General features: G+C 36.7%; 3 protein-coding genes and 1 long non-coding RNA gene across 6 annotated transcripts in view; 2 read left to right on the top strand and 2 right to left on the bottom strand.

Moving 5' to 3' along the window:
- The window catches only part of LOC116160332, a 60480-nt gene extending 49983 nt beyond the window's left edge, over positions 1-10497 (bottom strand). For all 3 annotated transcript variants that reach the window (XR_004143184.1, XR_004143185.1, XR_004143186.1), the window contains exons 1-3: positions 10373-10497; positions 10176-10323; positions 3299-3342 (exon numbers count right to left, since the gene is read on the bottom strand). This is a non-coding gene — a long non-coding RNA (uncharacterized LOC116160332). The remainder of the gene's footprint in view (positions 1-3298; positions 3343-10175; positions 10324-10372) is intronic.
- On the bottom strand, positions 5604-8239 carry LOC116160330. Its single transcript, XM_031473520.1, has 4 exons — positions 8091-8239; positions 8033-8039; positions 6202-6486; positions 5604-6153 (listed from the first exon to the last, which is right to left on the bottom strand). The coding sequence occupies exons 1-4, from the start codon at positions 8124-8126 to the stop codon at positions 5696-5698; spliced, it is 786 nt and encodes a 261-aa protein (XP_031329380.1). The 5' UTR covers positions 8127-8239; the 3' UTR covers positions 5604-5695.
- Positions 10250-20346, top strand: LOC116160329 (guanine deaminase-like). The gene is made up of 9 exons (XM_031473519.1): positions 10250-10387; positions 18467-18794; positions 18846-19097; positions 19150-19368; positions 19419-19526; positions 19576-19677; positions 19726-19891; positions 19936-20082; positions 20131-20346. Exons 2-9 carry the CDS (start codon positions 18690-18692, stop codon positions 20328-20330), a joined length of 1299 nt encoding a protein of 432 aa, XP_031329379.1. The 5' UTR covers positions 10250-10387; positions 18467-18689; the 3' UTR covers positions 20331-20346.
- Positions 20347-24278: 3932 nt separating this feature from the next.
- Positions 24279-25304, top strand: LOC116160283. Its single transcript, XM_031473454.1, has 5 exons — positions 24279-24425; positions 24481-24508; positions 24558-24574; positions 24624-24936; positions 24992-25304. Exons 1-5 carry the CDS (start codon positions 24381-24383, stop codon positions 25039-25041), a joined length of 453 nt encoding a protein of 150 aa, XP_031329314.1. The 5' UTR covers positions 24279-24380; the 3' UTR covers positions 25042-25304.
- Positions 25305-27652: the final 2348 nt, after the last annotated feature.

Genomic DNA, 27652 nt, shown 5'->3' with positions numbered 1-27652 from the left:
TAAGTCTTAAGTCCCCAGCATCAAAGGTTTTCAAGTTATTCAAGATTTTTATTTCTTAGTTGACTTGAATTAAAAAAAATCTTTAAAACTCGGCAATACTGACTTGATGCTACATGAGTGATTTAAATTTTGATCGCGCTTCTACAGGGCGTTTTAAAACAAGGTCAATTTTAATAATTTCATACCTTAAAAAGTTGTAATTTTTGAGAAAGGTACAAGCCAAGCCGCAGGTGGTTTTGTCCTTGATTCGAATAATGTAGGCCTGATCGATCCGCATTTAAGGAGATAAGATATTTAAATTGTAGGAAATTTGAAGGTGTGTCCTTTTGTTAAATTTGATTAGTTTTTAAGATTTTTGTATCAATCTGGGTAAGTAGGTGACAGGCGTGATAAAATTAATGGGGCTTTATACGTGATTTGGGTCAAAAGATGGGGGGGGGGGGCTTTCACGAGATTCGGGTCACTCGAGTTTTTCAGTTTTGAACACCGAGAAGTAAAATCTGAAGAGTCACTTTAGTTTGTTCGTGATTTCGCTTGAGTTTTAAACCGGAATTCGAAAGTCCGTCGTTTCAGACCGATCCGTCGTTTCAGACCGATCGAAACGACGAATCGATAGTGTATGTCAAGATCGTTAACGATTTACTTCATCGAATTGGATATCGGACATCGCAACAAAAACGCATGCAATCGTGAATATCGTAACGATAAATCGACAGTGTATGGCTCATTGCGATCAACGATTCGACAGGGCACGTATGACTTCTTAAATTATTTAATCACGATGGTTCGGTTGTAAGCGATCGATCGTAACGACCAATCGTTTCGTGTGTGAGTGGTAAGCTTTGGGCAATCTATTGTCACGATATCGCTTCAGATCGATCGTGACGACGGATCGTTTCGTGTATGGGGCCCTTAAGAATTCTAATAGTTTTCAAGGCTCTGAAGGTTCAAAAGGTTGCAAAAGTATCAAATGTGATTTTTCAGACTTAAAAACTAATTGCGTTTTTTGTTCTGTATATTCTAGAAATGTTTTAACAGGCGTTCTATAAGAAGATAGTAAAAAGATTCTAAGAGCATCTTAAGATGGTACAAAGAAGATTCTATAAATAAGTACTCTAAAAAGAAGTTCTAAAAGGCCCCATACACGGTACGATCGATCTGTCCGATCCGTCGTTTCAGACCGAACGAAACGACGAATCGATAGTGTATGTCAAGATCGTTAACGATTTACTTCATCGAATTGGATATCGGACATCGCAACAAAAACGCATGCAATCGTGAATATCGTAACGATGAATCGACAGTGTATGGCTCATTGCGATCAACGATTCGACAGGGCACGTATGACGTATTAAATTATTTAATCACGATGGTTCGGTTTTAAAAACATGTAAGCGATCGATCGTAACGACCAATCGTTTCGTGTGTGAGTGGTAAGCTTTGGGCGATCTATCGTCACGATATCGCTTCAGATCGATCGTGACGACGGATCGTTCCGTGTATGGGGCCCTTAAAAGTTTCTGGAGATCCTAAGCAGATCTTCCGAAGAGTCTGAAAAGTTTCTACGTTTCCAAGAGATACTCCAGTATAATAAGTATTAATAAAATTATAAAAAGATCCTAAAAGATTTTTCTGAGGCTCTGAAGGTTCTAAAGATTCTGTAGAGATTTTAAAAGGAAGAAGATTCAGGCATTCCAAGGAGCTAACTTCTGAAACTTTAAAGACTGTTAAGTTTTGAATGAAATATTTGCGTGAATTTCATCCGTTCATTGACATGTTTGCGATCTATAAGCCCTGAGACAACATAGTAACTTGCAGTTTGTTTATTTAATGTTTCAACAGGTAAGTTGAACGTGGGGCAGTACTAAATTTGTTGCTTAAAGTATATGAGTACCAAATTAAGGGGGCTCATTTATAGTATTCCATTTGGAATAATTTGATTTAGTATATACTAGCCTGAACCTGTACTTTTCGCTGCCCTAGGCTTTAGCCTACTCAACCTTTGCGAAAATTCACTCCTGTTTCTAAACCTTTGAGCATTGCTTCCTCGGGGTACTATTATTCCTATACATACTTAAACTTCTTCTGGACCACTGTCACCAATTGGGACGTTTATGGTTACTTAGCGGAAACTAGTAACGTATGCCTTGATTTACTCAAATTAAATTGCGTATGTACTTCGTTATTAACGTTTAAACAACTTAATTCTCAGGAAAAAATCGTAGAGGGGGCCTCTCGGCACATAGTCAAAGCTTAATAAGCAAAAAAGTTACAGGCTCAGTTACACAACGCCAAACACAAACGAATTTCAGTTATAAAAAAATACGGTGAAAGTGATAGAATTTTGGAATTTTTGATCATCCATATCAATAGATGTAGCGTAGCCCGAGAAAAGTTAAATGTAGCACATACCATAGCCAATCGTATAAGTACATATACAAGCCGTCTTGTATTGGTCATGGTGTATTATAAAAATAAATGCCCGATCCGATCAAATTTGGTATTGAATATGAGACCTCATTTCCAAGTTTTTACATGTCATTCCCGAGGGCTATCCCCTAAAAAATTTCATGGCATCTGAGGTCATGTCAAAATGTACGAATACTACCTATAACAGCTACTTTACTATTATACTTGTGACTAGAATCACTTTAGTTTTATAAAAATTGGATTGATTTCTTACTAATTAAAATTTTCGGAGTTTTTAACTCCATTCCGTGCGTGTTTTTTTTGTAAAGTGGCGAACTAGAAGCCTTTGTTCATTGGATTTAATTCGAATAGGGTATAAATTAATGAAGGACTAGTACAAGGAAACGAATGTTTTCTAGTATTTCTGATAGTGATGGAAATAAATGTTACATGTGAAAATGGAATTAGATTTAATATGATGTGCCAAATTACCCTTTGTGCAATTTAAAGAAGCGTATGGTAAGTTTCAAAAGTGAGTTGAAATTTGGTCCTATTCGAAACAAATTAGACGTGTTTGGGCATTTTTTAGATTTCTGGAAATGGTTTACTACGGACTCCAAATTTAAGTTGGGGTAGCTTGTAGGGAACGAGGCGGATATTTTGGAGTGAGCCCCTCTCTGAATCCGGTACTGGTTGGAGTGGATGTTTGTTTAATTCTGCAGTACTGTTTCACAAAGAGAACCTAGGTACCAAATTTTACCCGACGCGGACAGTGTCTTATGCTTTCAGATGGAATCGCAAATTATTTCAATTAGATAACACCATTTGGTAATTCTAATCCTTCACTTATCGATACCACCATAATTCGCAATAGGAAAGAACGACTTACCTTTATCCTCCTCATTCCTTTTCGTGTGGTTTCTGCTAGGGTTTCTGAAACAAATCGTATAAATTTGAAAATGGAATCAACCACGAGTCTGGCTAGAAACAATAAATTACTGAAATATAATATCAGAAAAGTGAACGCGTTTTATAAATTTCAACAAAGGACGATGTGTAATTCACGTACTGTAGCCATACTAGCCCTAATATTAACAGCAATTAACAAATTACCTTAAGAATATATCGAGAAGGACCAAAAATTGCAAGTTAAATTGTCACTACTTCACTGTGAACAGTTCAAATACGACTGATTCTTACTACAAAATCGTGTTGGATATTCCCGAGGCCGGTCTGGAACGATAACGCACCTGCAGTTCTTCGCGCTTATCTACACTGCCAGACTTTTGATAAATCATATTTTTAATAAAATATTTACCTTGTATTTGCAAATCGGTTTGTGCAAGTTTGACTAATTCTCAAAGAATGATAACAATGGTTTTCGTGTACTTTATTTACACCCTCGTTCAATGAAAATTAACCCCTAAATAATTTTCAGTAGAAACACCTATTTATTACTCGAAAACATACAAATTGATTTTACCCCATTTTTTAGATTTTAATTAACACCCTCAAAATTGCAAATAAAGTGATACGTCGAGAATGATTATTACGATTAATTCTATAAATTTTGATTGATGAAAGGGTAGGAACGCTACGTAAAAAATGTGAAAAGTGTGTAGAAACTCTTCTAAAAAGGTATTAGAGAAACAATCATGAGGAAGAGCGATATAAAGCGTTAGAAATCGTTCAAAAAGCCTTCGAAAACTCCTGAAGTACACATTTAAAATGATTTCCAGAGCCTTTATAACGCATTTCAGAGCTTCGTAAGTGGATTTCAGCCAGGCGTGCCTACAAAGCACTAAAAAGGAGTACAAAGCTCTGAAAAAGTGTTCTGACATGTGCCAAAATCCTAGAAACGTGCGTATAGACCTCTTATGGCCGTTTGCACTGACAAATTTAAGTGGAGCCTAGCTTAAGCGTAGCTTAAAATCCATGGCAACCATTGTCTCAATAATCGATGCCATGGTTTTTAAGCTAAGCTCCGCTTAAATTTGTCGGTGCAAACGGCCATTAATTGCATTTTAAACCATTTCTCTGTGCATTTGTTTGCCACCATTAACATCATATCAATTTTAGACAGATTAAAAATTACAAAAAAAAAACAAAATGTTGTACACAGAACACAAATAAATTATAAAGAAATGCAAAGATTACTTTAGACATTTCATCTCAAGCAACATCCTTTATCCCCTATTGCCTTCCACCTCAGTACCATGTGCTGTACCATTTTGTTCTTAAACCCTCAAAGAATCTACACACCGGTTTTGTGAAATTCCGACGACTTTCGTGCTCGGCTAAGAATTGCAGTTGCAATTAATTTTTGAATTTAAAGAAAATAGCACAAAGCAATTTCGTAGATATCAAAATGTTCTGCACCCCTGAAACATTTTGAATTTCGGTATATAGTCACATAATCATCCTCTTGATATGTAGTAACGGGTGTCCCAAAATTAACGCAAGATTTGAATTTGCCGCCATTTGTGCGGTGAAGTGTTGGCAACCCTGAAAAAAAAGCAATTTGACAGCTAACAGTATAGGGTTATTAAAAATGGAGCGTTACACGATAGAACAACGTGTCTTCATTATTAAAGAATATTTCAAAAATAGTGAAAGCTTGGCGGCTGCAGTTCGAAAATTTCATACAAAATATGGTCGGAATAGTGTTCACATTCGAACGGCTTGTTTTTGGACGACCAGTGTGTTTGGCGTCTCCAACGGATCCAGTCTCCATGAATTTTTCAATTAATCTCTTCACAGTTGACGAAGTTAAAACACTATTCCGACCATATTTTGTATGAAATTTTCGAACTGCAGCCGCCAAGCTTTCACTATTTTTGAAATATTCTTTAATAATGAAGACACGTTGTCCTATCGTGTAACGCTCCATTTTTAATAACCCTATACTGTTAGCTGTCAAATTGCTTTTTTTTCAGGGTTGCCAACACTTCACCGCACAAATGGCGGCAAATTCAAATCTTGCGTTAATTTTGGGACACCCTTTATAAACACATTTGTGGCACAAGCCAAAGTAGCCATATTTCCAAAAGGATTTGTTTTTGATAAGTAATACGAAGTTGAATGGCGGTGAAATATGTTTTATTATAGTTTTCATAAAACGTGTCGCGGTCTTTAATTTTGCTACACAACTGCTTGCTCGATCAGAGATATTTATTTAAAAAAAAACCACTAAATTGTTGGGACTACTCCCTCTGCGTAGGTATTTGCAAGAATTTTATTTATTCAAAAAGGAAGCACAAGTAGACAAAAATACAAAATTAAAGACTTAATTAGATTGGTAAGAGTAACTGTAGCTGTTTCTGTTGGACACAACAGTGTTTGAGTTTAGGTGCGGTATGTCTTCAAACATGCAGACTCCTGGTTCATTGTTGTGACATTTGATGTTAGGATTTGGGTTTGGTATGGGAACCGCGTTAGGATTGCGAGGATCTGCGTAGTAAACGTAAACTGCTCGAATGCCTGCACCACATAGTTGGTTATACTCTGCTTTGTTAAGGAGCAGCGATTTAGCTCCATTGCAGATTATGTCGTTGTTCATTACAGCGACATTTATTGGACCAAAAGATAGACAAACGCGATCATTAACTACTGCATAAGAATCGGCATAACAGAAGTCTTCATTCGATCTAACGGTGAACGGTTCCAAACTTCCCTTACAGTGACCGTTTTCAATAATTCCATTGCAAACAGTGCGAGCACCATCTTGGATGATGAAAGACTGAACTGAAACATCACAATTAACCCATACTTAATATAACAATATCAACATACCATCTTTTCCGTAATACGTAACAGTTGTTAGTCCTCCAACCCCTTTCATCATTTTTTGTTTTATTGGAATCGCATAAACCGGCGATAGCGATTGCTGAACGTTTTTTACAATAGTTTCGCCCAAATTCTTCATCTGAGATTGCAAAGAAAAAACGCCCGATTTAGCCAACTGATTGTGAACAGAGTTTTTTATCTGGTCCCCTAGGTTGGACAAGTCTGGACTAAAACGCGTGGGCCCCCCTGCGTCTTCTCCAAAGGGAAATCCTGGCCCGAAGAATTCATTTGCTAAAGGAAATATTTATAGTTAAGCACTTCATTTACTGATATACATCCTAAATTAAAATTATTTCTTCTGTGAAGTTGTTTAATATAGAGATCTTGTCAATAGGTTTATGTGTATACGTTTGTTACCGACGATATTGTGTAGCAAAATATCTTTATTATTTGGCATTGGTAATGTTTATCAAGCGTTTGTTGTTATTTAAAGTTAAGAAAGTGTAATACAGAGCGATGGCAAATCATTTATGCCTGTTATTGTGTGGCTTTTACTGAGGAATTTTATTTTTGAGTGAAACATCGAAAAAGAAGGTGGTATTTGGAGGAACTGATCAAGCTTTAGAACTAGAAAACAAGAACTGGTTGTACATGCACATTTGGACGGTTGTCTAGGTTTAGCTATGCGGTTATTTGAAATCTAAGGTTTTTGAGGCTAACCGAGACTTCAGAATTCGTCCAAAAATTAGCCACGTCCCATTGGCTATACTACATAGAGTGAGGAACACATTCAGCAACAGATTGCGATAATGCGTAAGAAACAATGAGGGTTAATACAATTTTCTAAAAGTGAACCATCTCAGAATTTCCACTAATGCATTCTGCGTTTCGACAACAAATTTAATAAACAATGAAATCTGGTTTTGTAACAAACATTTTAAATCTTCCCGTGTCAGTGCCAGATCCTGTGTAAGCGGACAGGCTATTCCTGCAAAGGCACAACATACATACGGCTTGCATATAAGGGAATCGCATCTAATAAAAAATGAAAGTTTCAAAATACCAGAGTACCTAGTCTACCGTACTGATCGGAATACCCGGCAAGCATCAGAAGGGGTAGCAGTTATCATCCAACGACAGATACTGCACTACAAAATCCACACGGACAGACAGAGGGACAATAGCGTTCATTTTCCTTTTGGAAAATGCGCTAAAAATGCAGTAGGAATCTGTAATGATCATAGCATAATTCTATATCAAGTACTTACGTTGTCCCCAACCGGCTCTTCCGAATTTTGTCCAAATTGGACAAAAGGTTCGCCATGGAAACTATTTCTATACACACAGACATGAACATTGATAAAATCAATGCCGGCGAAATGTTTTCAGTTAATCTAAGAATTTCAGTGCATCCCACACCATCATTTTTTATGAAAAACCCACACTTAATATAAATAATAAATGATTAAAATATTGCAATCTAATAAAATGGGTAGGTATTCACCAATCGCCATAGTACACGACTTTATATTTCATGGCTTTCGTGAAGAAACTTTAACTATCGCCTACTGATAATCCGAATAGGTACGTATAGGTAAAGGAATTGCTATAAAAATGCCACTTATTATGCGTGGAAATCTATAATGAAGTGGAAATGATCGAAACGTACCTACTATAATTTCTTGTAGGTACATTCAAATGGTATGTAAATGACAACTGAATAATACAATAAAAATAAACATTATCGGTGTACAAAAGAAATAAATAATACCTACTTACCATAATTAACCAAGCGAAATAAATAATGGAAATTTTGAGCAACAAAAACAACACTTACCGGCACACTGTAAAACAAAAATAAATTAAGATATCCCAGAGATGTCTACTAAACTTACAAGATGTAACGTTACGAGTAATAAAGCTTTCCACATTTTCACGTGCGTCGTACTTGAGACTTAAAAACAATATAATTAAAATCGTGCAATTCTCTCACTCGCTTATACGTTTACAAGGTTACGAATTCGAACTGCGATAATTAACAAATAGTTCGCGGCGATCTCATTTTATAGTTGTCTGAACGTCATGCATGTTTTGATCCACCAAATTCAAATTCCCCATCCCATATTTCGCAACGTCTAAAAGTCGATAAAGTCCAAGATTTAGGATCTTGCCAAACATCATCTTTTTTGCAATTTTCTATTACCTATCTACCACAAAGTTTGCCAGTACCCAGCTTCTAAATTCGAATGCATCCTGGCGATATTGGCCAGTACGAAATTGCTTTACTAAGGACAGTATTTCCGTAACAGATTAATCAAAGGAAGAAAATGGAAGGTGTTTTTAGTTGGTGCATTTCATTAGCCAAACCTTTACACCTCTATGAAGATTCGCCCTGGAAAATTCGCTCCCGGCTTAATCACCCCCAAGAAAATTCGCCCCCAGGTAAGATTTTCTTCCAAGAAGAATTCGCCTTCGAAATATTTACTCTTGCGGAAGAAGATTTTGCGCCAGCCCGAATACTCTATCGCTAGGAACTCGCTCCAAGGCTAATTCATGTTCAAGAAGGTTCGCGCTCAACGGATTGACCTGAGGAAAACTCGCCTTTGAAATAACTGCTATTTTTTGATAGAGGGTGTAAAAGTTTTTTAAAGAGGTTGTTTTTATTTATTTTCTTCCCACTAAAGGAAACCCCTTATGATGACAAATAAGCCTACCAAATTTTATTTAAATCGGCTGAAAGGTTTTTGAATAAATTTGAAACTTTTACACCCTGTGTCTAGAAAACGAAGCAAGTTGGGACATATACGATTATCTGAAAAAAATTTCCTTTTTTTTGCTGGTAAATACGCCCTTAAAATCTTTGCATTCAATTTTGAATCACTCTGTATTATAAACAATGCGGGGCCTAAAACTGAACTCTGTGATTCATCACTAGGCAATTCTATACCATTACCGATCTATTGCACAGAGGCGATTTAAATAACTCAAGAGCGGTGCCACGAATATCGCAATGAAACATTACAATTAGACTACTTAGATTTACGATATCGCACGCAGCTCAAAAATCAATAAAGTCACACAGAGCCATATCAGCTGATTTGTTTTTTTATGAAAACATGTTGGGCACTATTAATTATTTTACAATTTTGAACAGATGATAAATTAACATTTTCACAAGTGTGAATGAGTCTCTCTTTATCGGCAAGGGTAAATAAAGTGAAAAAAATGATTATGCATTCTAATGACATTCGTCATTCTGACTACAATTGGGACGCGGAGTACGAAATAAGTTCAGAACAGAAAACAATGTTGTTTTCATGGAAACGACGCAAGAACCTAAGCTTGCTATTTGTGACATCTAATTTAAAATCAGAATTTTAAAAAGTGTTATAATGACTTGCCTTTTGCTATAAAATAAAGTTTTGTATTATAGACGGCAATAAAGGGTAAGTTGTTTAAGTATTTATGACGACTCAAAACTTTGGAAAAATTGGACAAAAGGCCAAATGGCCTGTAGTTGCACACGTTACTGGGATCTTCCTTTTTTGTGAAGAGGTTTTACAACTGCTGGTTGCAGACGTTCTGGCATTGTAAAGATGTATATACAATGGTTCTGGGTAAACATAAGATTATGTAACACAACGGTTTAGTTGTCAAACGATTGACTATGCTAATTTGATCTTCCCCACACGATAGTAAAGATTTTAATAAATAGTGGAAATTAGCAACTAGTGATGAGTGAGTGTGAGGTGAAGAACATGGATTCTTAACGCCAATAGGTAATTTCCATCTCACTAAAGCAAACGGCTTTACTTTCATTGAAATGAGCTACATAAACGTATGTAGGTGAATGACACATGTATCCAATTATTAATTTCCCCTCCTAGAATTAGACTGTAGAAGGCAATTGTGTAGCTGTAGAGTAGAGTAATAGCATGGAATAAGTAATTATACTTATTCAATGATAATAGTACACATACCTACATTATTACATCACATAGTGTGTTTTTCTGACCATCTTGTAAATTCCTGATGATTTAGAGTATTCGTAAGGTGTTCCTGATGATTGTTAATTGTACAGGTACGGCAACTGTTGTATAAAAATGGTCGTGCAATTATTGTAACAAGCTATAGAATTGGAAATAATGAGTTCACATCTTTAGTCGGATACCTACACAGTGTATGGCGATTGGTGAGTAATTAAAACCAGAGCGGACTGGATTACCATTAAACATTTACTAGCGTATTCTGATAATAGTATCAAACAGTGCAGTAGCAACAGTGGGTTCCACTCCATATATTTTTCAAAGGCAAGACACGTACCTATGGTTATATTTTTTTCAAACAATTTAAAGCACTTATTTGTAAATGTACATATTACCTAATTTTTAATCACAAAAATCACAAAACTTTTATGTTTAGTACACTATACAGGCTGTTTCACGTAAACCGTTACCTAAAAGTATTCAAACTACGATTAATAATTTAAATCTAAAAATGTGCATACCAACATACTTTTTTCATGATCTAAGAATCAAGAAAATATTATGATGATATTATGCTTTGATTGTAATAACAAAGAGTACCCATAAACTCTTTGGTAATAATAAAGAAACAAGCTTTTTAACACCATGTACAGAAGACAAGAAAGCAGGGAGACAAATGTCATGAATGCGACAAATTCCAAATCCACCAAATTTAATAGGTAAAGTAGCTTGACACCATTGAAGAATATTGAGACGTATGTTAAGAATTTTTTCTATATATATTTTCCAAAAGGGACTGTTCTTAAAAGGAAATTAAATTTTGGTACGAAAAGACAGTTCTTGGTCACAGTATAAGCCCTGTGACCATCAGATTTGGGTTTTCTCGATCAGAAATTTTTATGCCGGCAACTAAATTTTGAAAAAAAAAGACTTCTAAGTCGGGTATTTCAGAGCATATGAAGATCTCACATTTGGTGAGGTTTAATTCCAGACCAAACATTAAGATAAGATTCTGAAGATGAAATAATTGGTTGAATTGCAAGACTAAAAATCATAGAGGCGCAAGAATTGCCTTTTTGAGCTCCAACACAAGAATTATTTAAATTTTTGCCAAAAATAAGATGATTTCGATAACATTGATAGACATTGTACTTCTTAATGAATGCAATCTAGTTCGACTGAGTGGAAGCGTTTTTGAAATCCAATTTAAGAACTTTGCCATAATTATGGCTGTCATTCACAAAAGTACGTACCTACGGATACGGTATGGATTGCTGCTACGCCACCTAATTTATTTGCCACTCCAACTTGATGAAGGGATTTGACACTTTTTTTTACAATAAATGACAATGGGCGTAACTGACTTTACAAATGTTGTGAGAAATTTAAACAATTTGTGATCATCCGGTATACGAATCGAGATAATCAACATTGAAATAAATTTTTGCAATGAAGCATGTTTGGTGTATAATACTAGAATTATCCTACAAAGGAATCAGTTACGGATAACTACAAAACTGAAACAAATTCTGCAAATGGGTTCATGTTCGTGCATTAATATACGGTAAAACGGTGCTTTAAACGTAAAATCTTATTTATTAGAACTAATTATTTCCAAAAATACCATATTAACGTTCTAATCAGTGTGGGCGACAAATAACTTCGTTTCTCATAGCGGTATACATCAAAGAGTTGCTTATCATATCATACTGAAGCATATTACCTTTAAATATAAAATGTATGCTTTGCCCTATACGTGATGAAAACGGCTATTTAATTTCAATTTTTGAGGGTAGACGTTGTCCATTTCCATTTAATCCCTTTGGATTTTCCCGAAAACTGGGGTTTTCTTCAAGGAAGAAAAGAGCTCTAAATCAATAGGGTTCATCTACAAGACACCGTAAACAATATTTAGTAATAAAACGTATAGGTATAGGTATTTGTGTCCTACTAGAGACTCTATCGTGCTAAAAAATCCGATGACAACGACATCGTAACAGGATTTTTTTGTAAAAACCATATTTTTAAAGGTCGTATTAAAAATGTGATTGACAATTCTTAAATGTTCAAAGAATGAAAAGTAAAACTTCCTTCGAAATTAGAAGTTTATTTCTCACCCGGTTCAAGGGTTCGCCATCGCGGATTAGAAGTTTTAGAAACATTTTTATAAAATGGGAAAAGAAAGAACATTAAGAACTGTTGAAGATAATTGTAACACGCTTTAAAAACAATGTATAGCACACAGTGGGTAACCATATAAAAATTTGTTGGAGTAGTTTATGGGACCTAAAGGGCGATGTTCCCTCATGTGTGATATTTTTGTTCATCCATTGTCGCACCCAGTTTAAATTTCTGATAGATTCCCACTGATGGACATTATTCAAATTGATACACTGTATGGTAATGCCATAGTCATAGTCATAGTATAGCCATAGTTAGGTTTCCTTGCGCTTTTCTTGCACTTTTACACACATGCCCACGACTTTTCATTCGTACATCATCAAAACAATTTTTGTTTACGTTTGCCTATCTTAATTTCAAGATTAATAAAATTGTTGTAGCAATCAAGCTTGTACACGGTGCTATAAAATGAAACGAAGGATATCGGTTTTCCCAAGAGCAGTTGCTAATCTACGTAAATTCCAGTAATTCAAGTGATTGAAAGAAAAGAAGTAATTTCACACAAAAAATCGATTACGTTGGAATTTTAAAAAAATTTTAATTCTAATTATGTCTCTAATTGCGTCTTCCTCCGACATTATTAGGAAAGATTGTTGCATTTGTTTATCAATTGGTAGAGTTTTGTTGATATTGGGAAACAATGGTTTGTGGTGCAATTTTTTGTAGACTTAGGGCTTATTTACCAGAAGGAATATTCGCCATTTAGCTTTTTAAGTTATATAGCACAGCAGTTGTCTACTAAATTACTAAATATACACACATTTGTAACTATAATAAGCGTTCAGTGACACCAGGTAGAACAAAAACAATTGTTTGGTATAGTGTGTAAGTTAGCAAAGGCGCGAGAGTTTCATTCCATGAAATTATGATCATTGATTCTAATCCTTCACTCAACGACCATGATGATATTAGATTAATAAGTAAGTAATAAAGGGAATGTCTGATATTTGCAAAAATGCAGCATTAATTAACACTTCATTTCCGCGATCACCATTTTCGCAAAAAAACATTTCAAAAGTATATTTTAAACAAATAAGGCATTTTTCTACACCTACATAATATAAGCCTTATCTTAACCGGGTTAAAATTATTATTCTATTAAAATTAAAAGGAATGTGAATATGCGAAATTAACACGCTGTGAAAAGAATGTGTAGGAGTGTTAATGTGTCCAAAAATTTAATGTACTGATGAGAGAAACATGCCTAGGTTTTCCAAAATATTGTAAGGTGAAGACCTCTGCACCTTTGTGTATATACGAAATTTTAATTTTATCGATAATGAATTAACACACGTTCATATTGGGGTATTCCACTTGCCATGATAATCATTGTCGCATGGTTTTCCCTATTTCAAAATTGTGATTTTGGCTTATCAATTATTTTTAGCGAATTACTTCATCCAATTACATACATGTAAAACATTAATTATTCGAATTTTTAATCTGTTCGCCGACCTTATAAAAGAACTCCGTAAGTTGAGCCCTGGTTCAAAATGGAAGCAGTTTTAGAAGATATCTAAAATTAATTAATGAAATATTTAGATGTGCTCATTTTGCCATAATCTCCCCTCAATTTCTTGCAAAATTTCCAGTTTGGAGCCACCGTTAGGCTTTTCTGGGTTCAAGATGGCGGGGGCGTATTTATCTTCATGTTGCCTTATACCTATTTAGATATTTTTTGTTTTTGAAAACGAAACATACACATTCCAATACATGTTATGAGTAATGAGTAGACAGTTGGAATCTGAAATTGTTAAAATAAGATTTACAGGATTCCTGCCTCAGTGTCTCTGTAGCGAAATTACTCGAATTGTTCTTGTTTGCATATTAAATATCCCGAAAATTTAATCACTAGTGGCGTTCCCAATAATTAAATGCCTTACTTTCAAATATGGAATAGTAAATTTGCAAAATGGTCACTGAAATGTTTACAGCGAGACAATTCGAAAATAGAAGAATGAAACTTTGGCTTCATATCATCAATGTGATTTTTGTAATTAACTTTGGTGTCTATACTAACCCCTACGAAGGTATGAGTGATACATTTCTAATTGACATGACTGTAAGTCATTGGAGAGATATCGAAACCCCTATTTTTCTAATATACAGGAATGTTTGTTTTTTGAAAATTGATTAAACGGTTATTTGCAATTAATAAGAGTTGATAGCGCCTTTTAAATTATATTCTAACTCTTCCTCATTACATACCCCACTAACATGTATCATCTGCATAATATGCGATAATATCGCTTGAAGATGAGTCAAAACAGTTAAAGAAGTCATGAATAAAGATTATGAATAATATAGGGCCAAGAATAGATCCTTGGGGTACCCCATACTCAATTGGTTTTAATTTTGATGCCACATCAATAATTTTCCCCCAGGAATAAATTTTCTGAACTCCAACATATTGCCACCGATCACTAATGACTGTGTGCGAGTGGATCGCATTAAATTTAGCGCAACGTCTCTAACGTCATAGGAGTAAATCTTGTCCTTCAGCAAGTCATGCTCAACCAGATTAAAGGTATATAGTGTCGCATACTTTGTAAAGTCGCGGTTGTTGATTTATTTACCCTATTGCCAAGTTGTGAATTATTAAAAAATTTATGGGATTCAAAAAAGGCAATTAAGCAATTTTTAATAAGGGATTTAGTATTTTCGAAGTCGAATTTAAGATAGAAATTGGTCTATAATTTTGTGATTCCATATTCGAACTTATTTGTGAATTGGGTTAATCTTTGTGATTTTACCATGATTAGAAAAACCTCAGAAGAGAAGGAAAGATTTATTAAATACAGCCATTCTACCTATTAATAAGGGGAGCCCGGCCAGGCAGCATTTAGGCTCAGCTAAGGCCCATTGTGCATACCACCTTTCTTTCGCAACCAGGTTCAGAGCCCGTTCCTCTCAATAAAGGATAGGCCCCTGTTTAGCCTAAGTGATTTCACCCTCCCCGCTTCCAGATAATTGTTGACAGGAAGCTGATGTCTAATCAAGGCGTCACAGTGACAGACCACATGGTTGGTAGTTTCGCCGCAGAACCTACACGTAGACTCCTCCGCAAGGTGATATTTGACCATCCAGTGCCCCGCGAGTTATAAGACCCATATTTGCAAAAGCGCCCTTTTAAAAAGGATTTGGACTGCCCGATTTCGGTTGCTTGTTGTCAGTGAGCCTGGAATTGACTGGTACCCAATTTTTAATCCTGGCTCTGACATCGGATGGAGCAATTCCTAGGTAGGCTTGACGAGGAACCCGCCACTACCTTGGCGATCAGATCAAGTTTACGCTATTAGACTCGCCAAATCTTCTACGTCTATAATCAAGTGTTAGCCAATCGGAACCTGGCTGCTGATGGGGTTCTCAGTGCTGCCTGACTCACTGCATATTGATATATGCAAGTAGCCTCTACGGTTCTCCTGTGCACAGGTCATGATGGCTAACATCTCTGCCTGAAACTCTGCTGATCAGGGAGATGAGGGAGAAGCCGATGTCGGATGTCGGTCGATCACCATACATACTCATGCCCGTTCCTCTTTCTGTTAGGGACCCGATTGTAAACATCCGAGCGCCTCATGTTTGAGGAACACACGATTTGAGTTCAACCACTGTTCCCTGTCTGGGAGAGTGATTTTATAACTCTTTGGTCTTAGTAAGACAACCCGGATCACATCCCTTCTTGCGAGGAGGTGATCGGACCTGAAGGTTTCCTATCAGATCCGCTCGCGCCCTAGGCCACCTTGATCCTTCCACTCGTCCCAATCATTTAGCCATATGGAAGCCTTCCGAGCTGCCTCCACAGCCAAATGTAAAGGATTTAGTCTCAGAAGTGCCCCTATGGCGAAAGTTGGCATGGTTTTCATGGCTCCAGTGAATCCCAGGCAGGCGAGGTAGGTACACAACTCTTACCTTTCTCCAGCTTTTGAGGATATACCCTTAAAGCCAGGGAGTCTAAAGAGGTGCCACAAATGCAAGAGCAGCGGTTCCAGACCCTTCTGCTGAAGAGCCGGGAATCCCCGTCCGGTCTCATGTACTCTTAAATGGGCTGAACGTGCTGACGGGGCATCTCTGAGATCCCTCGGTAAACACCCTTTTAAGCTACTTTCCAGTCGATCGACCTTGCACCGATCCCGGTAGCTCCTATTGGTGGGTCCGAAGTTACCTAGTCCCCATAGCCTTGAAAGTGTTTCCAGGAGACATGCGAGAGCCTCACCCACGGTGGACGTATATCTGCCGCATGGAATCCTCAATGTCCCCATTTTTTGACCCAGACCTTTGCATCTTACGAAGTTTTTGAACTTCAGGAAGACCCTCCATGTTACCACAGAAGGGCCTTTTGTTTTTCACCTGCATTGCCTACGTTTTTTATGATATTTGAAAAGAGTAGTTAATTTTCTGTACGACAACATAAAATATACATATGGTTGATATACAAAACCAGGTGTCAAATTCTTGACAGAATAGCTTCCTAGCTGAAACCAAAAATTGCCAACATATGTACGCACTTACAGACGGGAAAAATTTATTCTTTAAAAGTTGCTTATTTATTATATTATTATTAAAATGATCTAAAACGTCAACAGGTGCATTTTTACGCATGCATTTTGTTTGCTTTTATTACAGGGACCTACCATCCAAATTTCGTTAAAATTGCTCCATAAATAAGAAAGTTGGATGTTGCACATGCGCAACACTATTTTTTGCGCATGCATTTTGTTAGCTTTTATTAAAAGGACCTACCATCTAAATTTCGTTAAAATTGTTCCATAAATAAGAAAGTTGCATTTCTGCGCATGCGCAACAAGATTTTTGCGCATGCATTTTGTTTGCTTTTATTAGAGGGACCTACCATCCAATTTTCGTTAAAATTGCTCCATAAATAAGAAAGTTGGATGTTGCACATGCGCAACTCGATTTTTGCGCATGCATTTTGTTTGCTTTTATTAGAGGGACCTACCATCCAATTTTCGTTAAAATTGCTCCATAAATAAGAAAGTTGGATGTTGCACATGCGCAACTCGATTTTTTGGGCATGCATTTTGTTTTCTTTTATTAGGAGGACCTACCATCCAAATTTCGTTTTAATTGTTCCATAAATAAGAAAATTGCATTTCTGCGCATGCGCAACACGATTTTTGCGCATGAATTTTGTTCGCTTTTATTAAAGGGACTTACCATAGAAATTTCGTTTAAATTGCTTCAGAAACAAGATCGTTGCGTTTTGCACATATGCAACACAATTTTTTGACTGACAATTTTTTTCTCCGTTTTTTGATAATATAACCCGGCCCAATTTTTTTGTAGGTTGTACACAGGAAAATAAGGTCTTCCAAATAATAGAATAAAAATTTTAGGTTGCTATTTGAAAAAAAAAGTTCGATGCCGTTACGGCGCTCCAAAATTTTTTTTTCAAAAATCCGGCCCGTTATTTTTCTGTTCGGTATGCCTAAAACATATATACAAAATTTCAACAAAATCCGTCGAGCCGTTTTCTCAGAAAATTGCCAACAAACGTACGTACGTACGGTACATACAGACGGGAAAAAATTTTATTCTTTAAAAGTTGCTTAAAATGGTCTAAAACGTCGACATTTGATGAAATTTTGAAATGTTCAAAAAACGGCTATCGCAATAGCTACCTAGCACAAGCTAGGAAGCTAAAAATGGAGAAATTTGTGATTCAATATTTAGACAATTATGAAATCTAGCATGCCATGCATGGAACAGAATTTGAGCACCATTCACTCTCCCAGATCTCCCATATATTTGCTGAAGGAGGTGGTGTCTTTAACCACATGACAAATATTCCGTTTATTGAGAGCAGTATTACTTACAGGTCTTTTTTTAGTGCCGGTTTTGTAGACGCAAGATTTCACAGATTCCCAGTTTTTTCGTGTCTTGAGGTTAACTTTTATCAAACCTAAGGTCAAAAATTAATTGCCAAGCTGTGTCTTAATGATTACGTCGGTTTTGTTTCTTTGCCGTAATTTTGCATTACCTACTTTTCAAAACTATGATACCAAGAAAATAGGATTTGATTGTGTCCCGAACAATTATCATTTAACAAAAGGCTTTATTTTGAGATGTGACATCAATTGCAGATCCCTCTGAAGCCGGTGGACCATTTATTCACTTCACATCGCTTCTCCACACATAGGCCAAAAATCATAAACGGAATTGATAGTATTATCATGACATGGTACGTTACTAAAGCGTCGCCTATGGTTACTATCTACGTAGATAAGGCAGTTACTACAATGTCTAAGTATGCTGCAATTGTCGCCAGTTTAAATGAATAGAGCACGGAAACGTACCGACTAAAATATGGAGTCCATTGTGGATTTATTTATTGGAAATATCATTCACTGTGATCAACCTTTTACTGTGACCGTCATACAGAAAGGTTTCGTTGCAGTTCAAAGAAACAAGGTGCATTGAAATTTCTTAATTGTAACTATAAGTAATGATTAACTTTTGCAGATAATCGCCGTCGGCCACTCATCAGAACTACAAAATAGATTCACTTCAGAAAATGTACGGAAAACACTCCTGAGCGATTCGCAAATTTTGATACCCGGTTTAATTGACACTCACATCCATGCGTGCCAATATCCGAATATTGGCGTCGGTATGAATAAGCCCCTACTCCAGTGGCTAAAGGATCACACCTATCCACTGGAAAAGAAATTTAAGGATGCCCAATTTTCAAAGAGGTGTTACGACGCTGTCGTTGTAAGGGCGAATAATCACTTTACGCACCGATTACCAACATACCTTTTTCTAGAAAAAAACGTTGAGTTACGGTACAACGACCGCTGCCTATTTTGGTTCTATCTACACAGATTCAACATTAATCTTGGCAGATTCGGCAATTCGGCTTGGGCAGAGAGCACTTGTTGGTAAGGTCAACCTTACAAAAAACGGTCCCGCCGATTACATAGAAACATCAGAAGAATCTCTGCGTGAAACACGCCGATTTATTAACGAAATGTCGAAGAAAAACGTAAGAATTTTTTTCCGTAGACTGTTGCAGAAATTATTTCTTTTTTCCAGAGCGAGTTAGTTAAACCAATTATAACACCGCGATTTGCAGTAAGCGTAACTAAGGAAGATTTAAAGGCCCTTGGAGAAATGGCGAAAGAATTCAACTTGCCGATACAAGTACACCTAAAATGTAGTCCTCAGATGTGATTGCTTCAATGTGTTTTAGACTCACCTATGCGAGAATCTGGATGAAATTGAGCTGGTAAAATTGGAGTTCCACAAAGATTACCCTCTGGTATATGATGAAGCTGCGTTACTCACAGATAAAGTAAGTGAAGTAAGACCAGTTCGTATCTTAACATTTGGACAATTTTAGACGATTTTGGCACACTGCGTTTACGTAAAAGATGTGGATGTAAAATTGTTGCGCGACCGAGGTTCGGCAGTTGCCCATTGTCCAAATTCGAATCTCAATATACGTTCAGGCATTTGTGACGTTAAAGCGATAATCAACGGAGGTGTCAAAGTGGGACTGGGGACTGGTAAATATCGCTCAAATGGACCTACATCTATCAATGTTTTCCAGATGTAGCTGGTGGCTGTTCGTGTTCGGTTATAAATGCGATGAGGTATGCCATAACATCTTCAGCAGTCCTTTCGTTTACAAACAAAAATTACGAACCAGTAAACTATTGCGATGCGTTCTACTTAGCTACACTAGGAGGTGCCAAAGGTAAGCTACAATTGGTTCTAGCACACATCCATATTAATTATCTTTCAGCATTAGCCTTGTCTGACAAGATTGGAAGTTTTCACGTTGATAAAGACTTTGACGCGTTGATTGTCGATATGGACCCTAACGAGGGACCGGCTGATTACCTTCAAGAGTGTGCCCCTTTGGAATTACTGCAGAAGTTTGTGTACGTGGGTGATGATCGCAATGTCATTTCTGTTTATGTTGCGGGAAAGAAAGTGAAATAAATGTTATTTCAACTGATATTTGACGCCAAATCACATCACGATACTCGCCAATTTCTCTCAGAAAAAAAAATCAATTCAAATTTACAGACCATAAAAGACCAACTTCCGTGTTCTAATTGTTATAGGTCACCTAGGAACTTACATTTCCGTTACGGGATTGTTGTCATAGATCGCCAACCGATTCAGTAGGTACATTATGTATCAATTATCAACACGGAAGTGGTTGTTTGAACATGTATAGCAATGTGCCATCATGGACAAAATTATTGACCTTGCAGTAGATTTAATCAATTTCCTTGCTCTATTTCAGTGCAGATTTGCTCATAACACTGGGTTATAATTTTGGCTTTCAGTTTCCAAAGTATTACATTTACGGACTGCGCTGAGAGGAAAAGGAAATGCTGGTTTGTTATTGAACCTAAAATTGACGTCTCCAATTACTTTCTGAATGTTCACTTTTTACCACCTGTACGTTTCCAAGGGCGGTATTGCATTTGGGGTAAAAAAATGACACATACTGAAACGATTAGATCCAAATCTCCATCCATCCATCCATATTCTTAAACTTAAAAGGAAGAGCTGAAAAGCTTTTTGGCAGAATCGCCCATGCGCAGTGTGGTGGTATCTATGGTAACCACACCAAATTTTTCTTGATGGAAAACAGACCTATTTCGTTATACAAATCCAATATAAAACCAAATATAAGAAGTAATGTATAGCAACACCGACGTGGGATGTCGATTGCGTATCGTGACTCTATATTTTGCACCATGTGTAATTTTGTTAAGGTTAATTAGAATTGTCAATTTAACTTTCGTGAATGCTAAGGTTTAATACTTTTGATGCGAGAGCTCGAAGATAGATACTTTGTACGTACTGTAATGCAGGGGAAAGTCACTGTGATGCATTTTGGGGTATGAGAATGGGAAGATTTCTCACGGTTTATCCATTATTAACGAGCTCGTGGCGAGTTCATAACTTTGCGATGTCTGTCTGTCTGTCCGTTGGTACGATATCTCAAAAACGAGTCGATTCTCTATTAAATTTGTAAAAAGGAGTTTGTGAAAAGGCACTGTAGGTCTAAAGATAGGGAAGACGCTTTTGAGATCTCCGTTAGTTATGAACCGAATTGCGTGAAATTCAATAGCTTTCGCCATATAATACGCAATGCCAAGCTATAACCATACCCACGAGCTTGTTTACTATATTTACGCATTTTTTGCAACCATGCCACTAACGCATCTGCCACCTACCATTTTCTTCCAAAAACTCTTAGACAGACTGATCGTAAGCTTCTCGCATTAAAGAAAAAAACTTGTTGATCGGTGTCAATTACTATTTTCTTCTATAAGATCGCAAACTGATTGCAACAGAACAAAACTGTGGGGCAGGTTTACGACTTCTTATCAGTTTAATTAGCACTACCTATACTGATAAAATGATTAAAATGATTGAGCATTGCGGTACATTCATTAGAAGGTTGTGCACGTACCTATCAATTGTAATTGAAAACAACCTATTACACTGACCTTGAGCTACATTTCGATTTTTAGCGAATTTTCTCAGTAACGAGAAAGTAGCCATAGCGTCCAATCGCCCGTCCATTACCTTTTTGTTGAATTCTTAGTAAAAACTCATTATTTTAATATCCTGAGAATCCAGCGACGTCGGAAGTGAATATCGGAAACCTGTTTATTTAATCAATCAAATAATGTATTTTTGAAAGAAAAGTTTTGAAAAAATTTTAAAAAAGTGTTGGAGGATGTCTAGTGATATGCAACTGAGCAACTCGGAGATACTTGACTGAACTGAACATACAAAAGTTACAAAAATTGTGTTCCTATTTATTGTACTATTGAGCATTGTAAAGAAAAGCAAGTATAAAAAATTAATATATCCAAAAATTTTCCGCATTTCCGCAGTTTTGCTGGCTTTCAATATATCCTCTACTTCTACACTTTTTGTAATTTCTGCATGCACATGCAGTAGAAGATGTGTTAGTCGCTTTTGAATGATTTATCTACTCATTCTTAGAGGGGGCGCGGCCCTCCTTGTGTAAAAACTGAGCTCTGACCCATACTTCCGACGTCGCTGTGAGAAACCTGAAGTTGGGTGCGCTATTGCAGTCACTTTCTCTGTCCGTCCGTCTATCCGACGTCTTCACTACTCCTACAGTTTTCAATTTCAATTTTCAATTAATGGTCCGATTAAAAGAAATTTGTAATATCGAATAGTAAAAATTAAGCTTTACCTGAATCTCCAATAGGGACTCAAATTGACACACAATTGATTAATAACAAGAATTTATTCTAAGGCACAGCATGGTAAAAAAATCAAATACCAAACCTGTACGAAAAAAATTAAGGCTAACAACGCCTTTTTTATCATAAACACAACCCGACAAATAAAAAAACAAAACAATTCAAGCGATTTCACAGATAAAGTCAAATTAATATCCAAATTTACAGGTCCAGACAATGGGAAAACGGTGCACGACAAAACAAACACTTTACATAAAGCTGACAGCTTTAACATTTTTGTTTAACACACAAACTGGGTAATTCAATGACTTGGTGTATGAGGTTAACTGACTGACCTTTTAACTAAGGAATCGTATGTGTAAGTTTCAAACGGAATCGACGAATCAGCTCGTAATGAATATAACGCAACATTGCATACACTTCTTTTAATCCACCCACAAACAGAATTACGGCGAGACAGCCGCCTTAAGCTATTCAGTATCGTTTTTTCTTCTTGTTTGTACTCATGCCGCCTCCACTGATCCGTTCAACCTCGTAGTTTTCCGCTGAGACTCGAAACACCGCGTCGTTATCTCTCACATGGCGTTGTTAGTAAATGAAGGCAATTAATTTGTTCGATAACTCTTTTACAAAACATATGACCAGATAAGATTTTTATCTAATACGTCGAAATTACGATTAATATTCCCTTATTATTCTAAATGTTGAGAATTTCTTAGTATTTTCACAAAAGACCTTTTAGTTGTTGAGAATTTCCTAGTATTTTATTTAGAAGAGACCTTCTTGGTATTTCGACAAGGCCTAACGGTAGTTTTAAGATTTCAGGGACAAGTATCCCTAAATGAAGCAGAGTCGGTTTCGAACTGCTGAACAGTAAGCACTTTTTTGTTCACCTCAATGTATATATTTCTTGTTAATTAAATGTCGTAAATTGTTATTACGCTACCTATTTGTTTTATTTTGGTTAGACGCCGCAAAGTTCTACAAATCAATGTAAAGTACATTATTTTTTTGGTGATAGCCGCAAATTATCACAGTGGGATTGTGGACCCCACGAGTTCAGTAAATTGCCACTGCAAAGGTAATTTACCACACAACACTAAAATTTATGATATTCAACGAATAAACTTACATGACTTAAATAAATATTAAATTTACAATTAAACACAAAACCTAAAATTACAATAACAATTTAATACATTTTCCAATTTTGTGTCTTTTTACCAAAATTACTCCATGTATTTATGACATTTTACGATCATTATGATATACGGTTCCCCAAATGTAGGAGTCTATCCTTAAAGCTTTGTTTGCTTTGAGTGTGGCAAAGAAGTCTTCAAGTAGTAGTGGTTACAGTTTCATGTCGTATTTTGCCTTTATTCCTTCTAACAATCATAATTTCAAGGTTGGAACGCCTTTGAAGGTGTTAATTTTAGTACAGCTGCTTAATCAATGTTTTTCACCTCATTAATCATTTGAAGCGTCAAATTGAATAATTACGATTGTTTGTAATAATCAATCATCAAGATTCGAGTAATACCCTCTGCACTGCTTTTGTGACGAATAATTAGAAATATAAATTTCGCAGCACTTATGCACCGCGAAGCTGATATCGAAATGTTAATAACGCTGTCCCCACGCACTTTGCGTCTTGTTCGGAATTCGAGCGTTAAATTAGTCATTTTTCATGCATAATTGTGTTACACCTCCGTCGTCGAAACCTAATTTAAATACAGAGTACTTTGAGTAATTTGGCGCACTTTGTATCTTCGGTACCGACAAAACCATCATGGCCCAACTGTTAAGCAGCGTGTTGCTCACATCTTCACTGTTGGTTCGTAGTGCACATTTAACAAAAGGATTAAATTATAATTGTACGTTGATTACAGGGAATTTTTGCGAAGTCTCCCCTGAATCGTAAGTGCCGTGCGTCAGTAAATTATCTTTTAACTCTGTTTGTTTTCAGAGGAGCTTATTCGAAATGTGGGTTGAATTAAACACATGCACAGGAGTTTTGATATTCTTCTTTTAGGCACCCTCGGCAACACATCAACCGGATGATGCGGTGTCAATACAATATAGATTAAATAGTTATAGTCATTCTACACCCCTAAACTTTGTACAACATCACACAATAAGATCTCCAACGCATGTGCAACATCGTACCACCCAAACGATAAGGAAACCAGGTTCATTCTCATATTCTTCGTCGTCCAATGGCTTTGGACAACTTCAAACCTTTTCTTTACCTTCTAGTGTAATTCGCCATAGAAGTTTTACAGTACCTCATCTACGCAGCGTCCAAAGACATATCTCTCCGTATGGCCATTCTTCATTTGTAACAGGTAAATTCCATTTGTACAAGTGACAATGCGTAACCACCACTATTCCTTCCCATAGAGCGTAGAATTGGGCAGCGTCATTTACCATATCGGCCGATAGTATTTTAATATGTAAAGTGTCCCGAACAAACTGATTACATGCATATGGTAAATGTAGTTTTTAGTTATACGAATGTGCAGTGCAAGTACCTTTGATCAAAATACCAATAAAATAACAATTCAAAGAGTTCTTAATTTAACCAGATATTGTAAAAGTCTTATTTGACGAAAAGTGTTTATAATACCATGACTTTAGTGTTGATATTGTTAATGATAATTTAGTCAGTCATTACGTGACGAATAAACGTGTTAGAGACGCTTTTCCTGTAAAATTCTGTAAATAAAGATGAACATGACATTGTAATACAGATATCTAGCTGGAGCATGATCATATCAAAACATAAATGGTTGAAACTCCATTTTCCAATAGCATGTTATTACCGATATTACAAAGACGTAAACATACGTACATAACATTTTCGGGAAGGAAGTGATTAATCCAAAAAATCGTTTGTCGTTCTGGTCTCCGGGGCTGTGCTACATCGTATAAGAACGAAACCACAACGAAAAAGATTAAACTGGAGGATTAGCAGTGGTAAAAACGGACAGACGGACAAAGTGCGAACAATAGCGTTCATTCACCTATTCGAATATGCGATAAAAATAAAACATGAATGAACTTTTAGATTTCAGTCGGTGCTATGCTGACCAAAAGAGAAAGTGATGTCGGCTCTAGCTCGATCACCAATATGCCCATGTCCGTTCCCCGTTAGGGACCCGTATGTAAACCACATGAACAAAGGAACAGGGTGACTATTACTTTTTGGTCTTACTACGGATCACATCCCTTCTTGCGAGGAGGGGATCGAACCTGAGGATTTCCTCTCAGATCCGCCCGTGTACAAGACTGCTTCAATCCTTCCACTGGTCCCAATCGTTTAATTCGGAGGAGCGCGTCTGGTGTTGCTAAACGCATCCTCGATATCTAGGAACGCTTCCAGCGCGACTCCCTGGCGAAAATCCATCAAAAAGCTCGTCGACACCTTCGTCGCGCTCTGTGGGCGTCGGTAGCAATCCCGACGCACCTTGGAGATTGATAGCGGGGGATTGGGTCCCTTCCGTCGCAACTGAACTGGGTCGCGCTACTTTGGCGGAGCTCTCTCCCTTAACTGCCGCATCCGGAGCAGGGCCGGCTTTAGGCGTAAGCGGTGTAACCCGTCGCTTACGCCGCAGACAAGAAGGGGCGCAAAAATTACTCTTGTTTAATGACTGTCGGACCAAAGATGTAAAAATCCGTACACGGGAAGCATATTCATAAATAGCAGAAGCGTTATCCCTTCAAAAAACTTTGTAGCATTTTTGTACAACTTTGCTTTTCAAAAAAAATGTGAGAACACATTAACCTACAAATAGGTGACCTAATGTTCAATTCCTCTGAATTGGAATTAGCGGGACATTGCCTCTATATAGGGTATTAAATAATGTCATGCAGATATATCAGGGGGTGATACTCGTCAAAATAAAAAGAAAATACAAATATAGGCATGGCCTAAAAGCCGTCATTTTTTTATACAGGGTGACAAAGAAAATGGAACACCCTGTATATTGCGGGTCCGTGAAGTGAGCTGACCATGAAAAGCACAAACAACGGATTTAGGTTTAATCGTTTGTGCCTCGTTTGTGCTCGTTTGTGCCGTATAAGGTAAGTCAGCAAAACCAACCATACAAAAATTATGGACAATTCAAAATGGTCAGCTGACTTCACGCACGAAATTAAAGCACAAACGACGGGTTTAATTGCAATCGTTTGTGCTTCGTTTGTGCTCGTTTGTGCCTTATAAAGTAAGTCAGCAAAACCAACCATACAACAATTATGGACAATTCAAAATGGTCAGCTGACTTCACGCACGAAATTAAAGCACAAACGACGGGTTTAATCGCAATCGTTTGTGCTTCGTTTGTGCTCGTTTGTGCCGTATAAAGTAAGTCAGCAAAACCAACCATACAAAAATTATGGACAATTCAAAATGGTCAGCTGACTTCACGCACGAAATTAAAGCACAAACGACGGGTTTAATTGCAATCGTTTGTGCTTCGTTTGTGCTCGTTTGTACCGTATAACAAATGTCAGCAAAACCAATCATTCGAAAATTATGGGCAATTCGAAATGGTCAGCTGACTTCACGCACGAAAATGAAAGCGCAAACGGGGGCTTCAGACTCAATTGTTTGAGTTTAGTTCTTGCCGGTATGTCCGATAGAATAAGTCTTTAAGAGAACCAGTAATACCTACACAATTATAGATATAATGCATGCACAAAATTGCAGAACACCTAACATAAGATGCACGAATTCAAACAGCTGTAGATTTAACCATAGTGTAAAGACTTAATTATTTAACGTATCTAAGTAATTGTACATAATATGTAACTGTATGTAAAGTTTCATTCCCTATGTTATGTATCGAGTTCGGACTTTCGCTAGATTATTCCCTATGCCTCTTAGAAGTGTAATAATTCACTATAAGCTTTAGAACAAAATGTACCCAAAATTATTCTTTACACATGAATTTGGAGTTGTAAAAGCTTTCAAATGCATTATCTTGATGCTGAAAGAGTACCTACATCACGTGCACATTTGATAACCGCATGTGTGTGATTCAAAGATGTTAAATTATTTTT

The sequence above is a fragment of the Photinus pyralis genome, unplaced genomic scaffold (genome assembly GCF_008802855.1).
Source record: "Photinus pyralis isolate 1611_PpyrPB1 unplaced genomic scaffold, Ppyr1.3 Ppyr1.4_LG1, whole genome shotgun sequence".
Taxonomy (NCBI): Eukaryota; Metazoa; Arthropoda; class Insecta; order Coleoptera; family Lampyridae; genus Photinus; species Photinus pyralis.
Note: the sequence above shows the minus strand (reverse complement) of the source record. Positions and strands in the feature narration are given on the sequence as shown.

What these genes read in the sequence shown, in the direction of transcription:
- LOC116160330 (XM_031473520.1), bottom strand. Translation starts at nt 8,126, where the DNA reads ATGTGGAAAGCTTTATTACTCGTAACGTTACATCTT. An exon ending in TACGTATTACGGAAAAGATG is followed by an intron (nt 6,154 to 6,201) that starts GTATGTTGATAT and finishes GTGATGTTTCAG; the next exon opens with TTCAGTCTTTCATCATCCAA.
- LOC116160329 (XM_031473519.1), top strand. Translation starts at nt 18,690, where the DNA reads ATGGAGTCCATTGTGGATTTATTTATTGGAAATATCATTCACTGTGAT. An exon ending in GGTGTTACGACGCTGTCGTT is followed by an intron (nt 19,098 to 19,149) that starts GTAAGGGCGAAT and finishes ACCTTTTTCTAG; the next exon opens with AAAAAAACGTTGAGTTACGG. An exon ending in TACACTAGGAGGTGCCAAAG is followed by an intron (nt 20,083 to 20,130) that starts GTAAGCTACAAT and finishes ATTATCTTTCAG; the next exon opens with CATTAGCCTTGTCTGACAAG.
- LOC116160283 (XM_031473454.1), top strand. Translation starts at nt 24,381, where the DNA reads ATGGCCCAACTGTTAAGCAGCGTGTTGCTCACATCTTCACTGTTG. An exon ending in TGCTCACATCTTCACTGTTG is followed by an intron (nt 24,426 to 24,480) that starts GTTCGTAGTGCA and finishes CGTTGATTACAG; the next exon opens with GGAATTTTTGCGAAGTCTCC. An exon ending in CCATTCTTCATTTGTAACAG is followed by an intron (nt 24,937 to 24,991) that starts GTAAATTCCATT and finishes TCCTTCCCATAG; the next exon opens with AGCGTAGAATTGGGCAGCGT.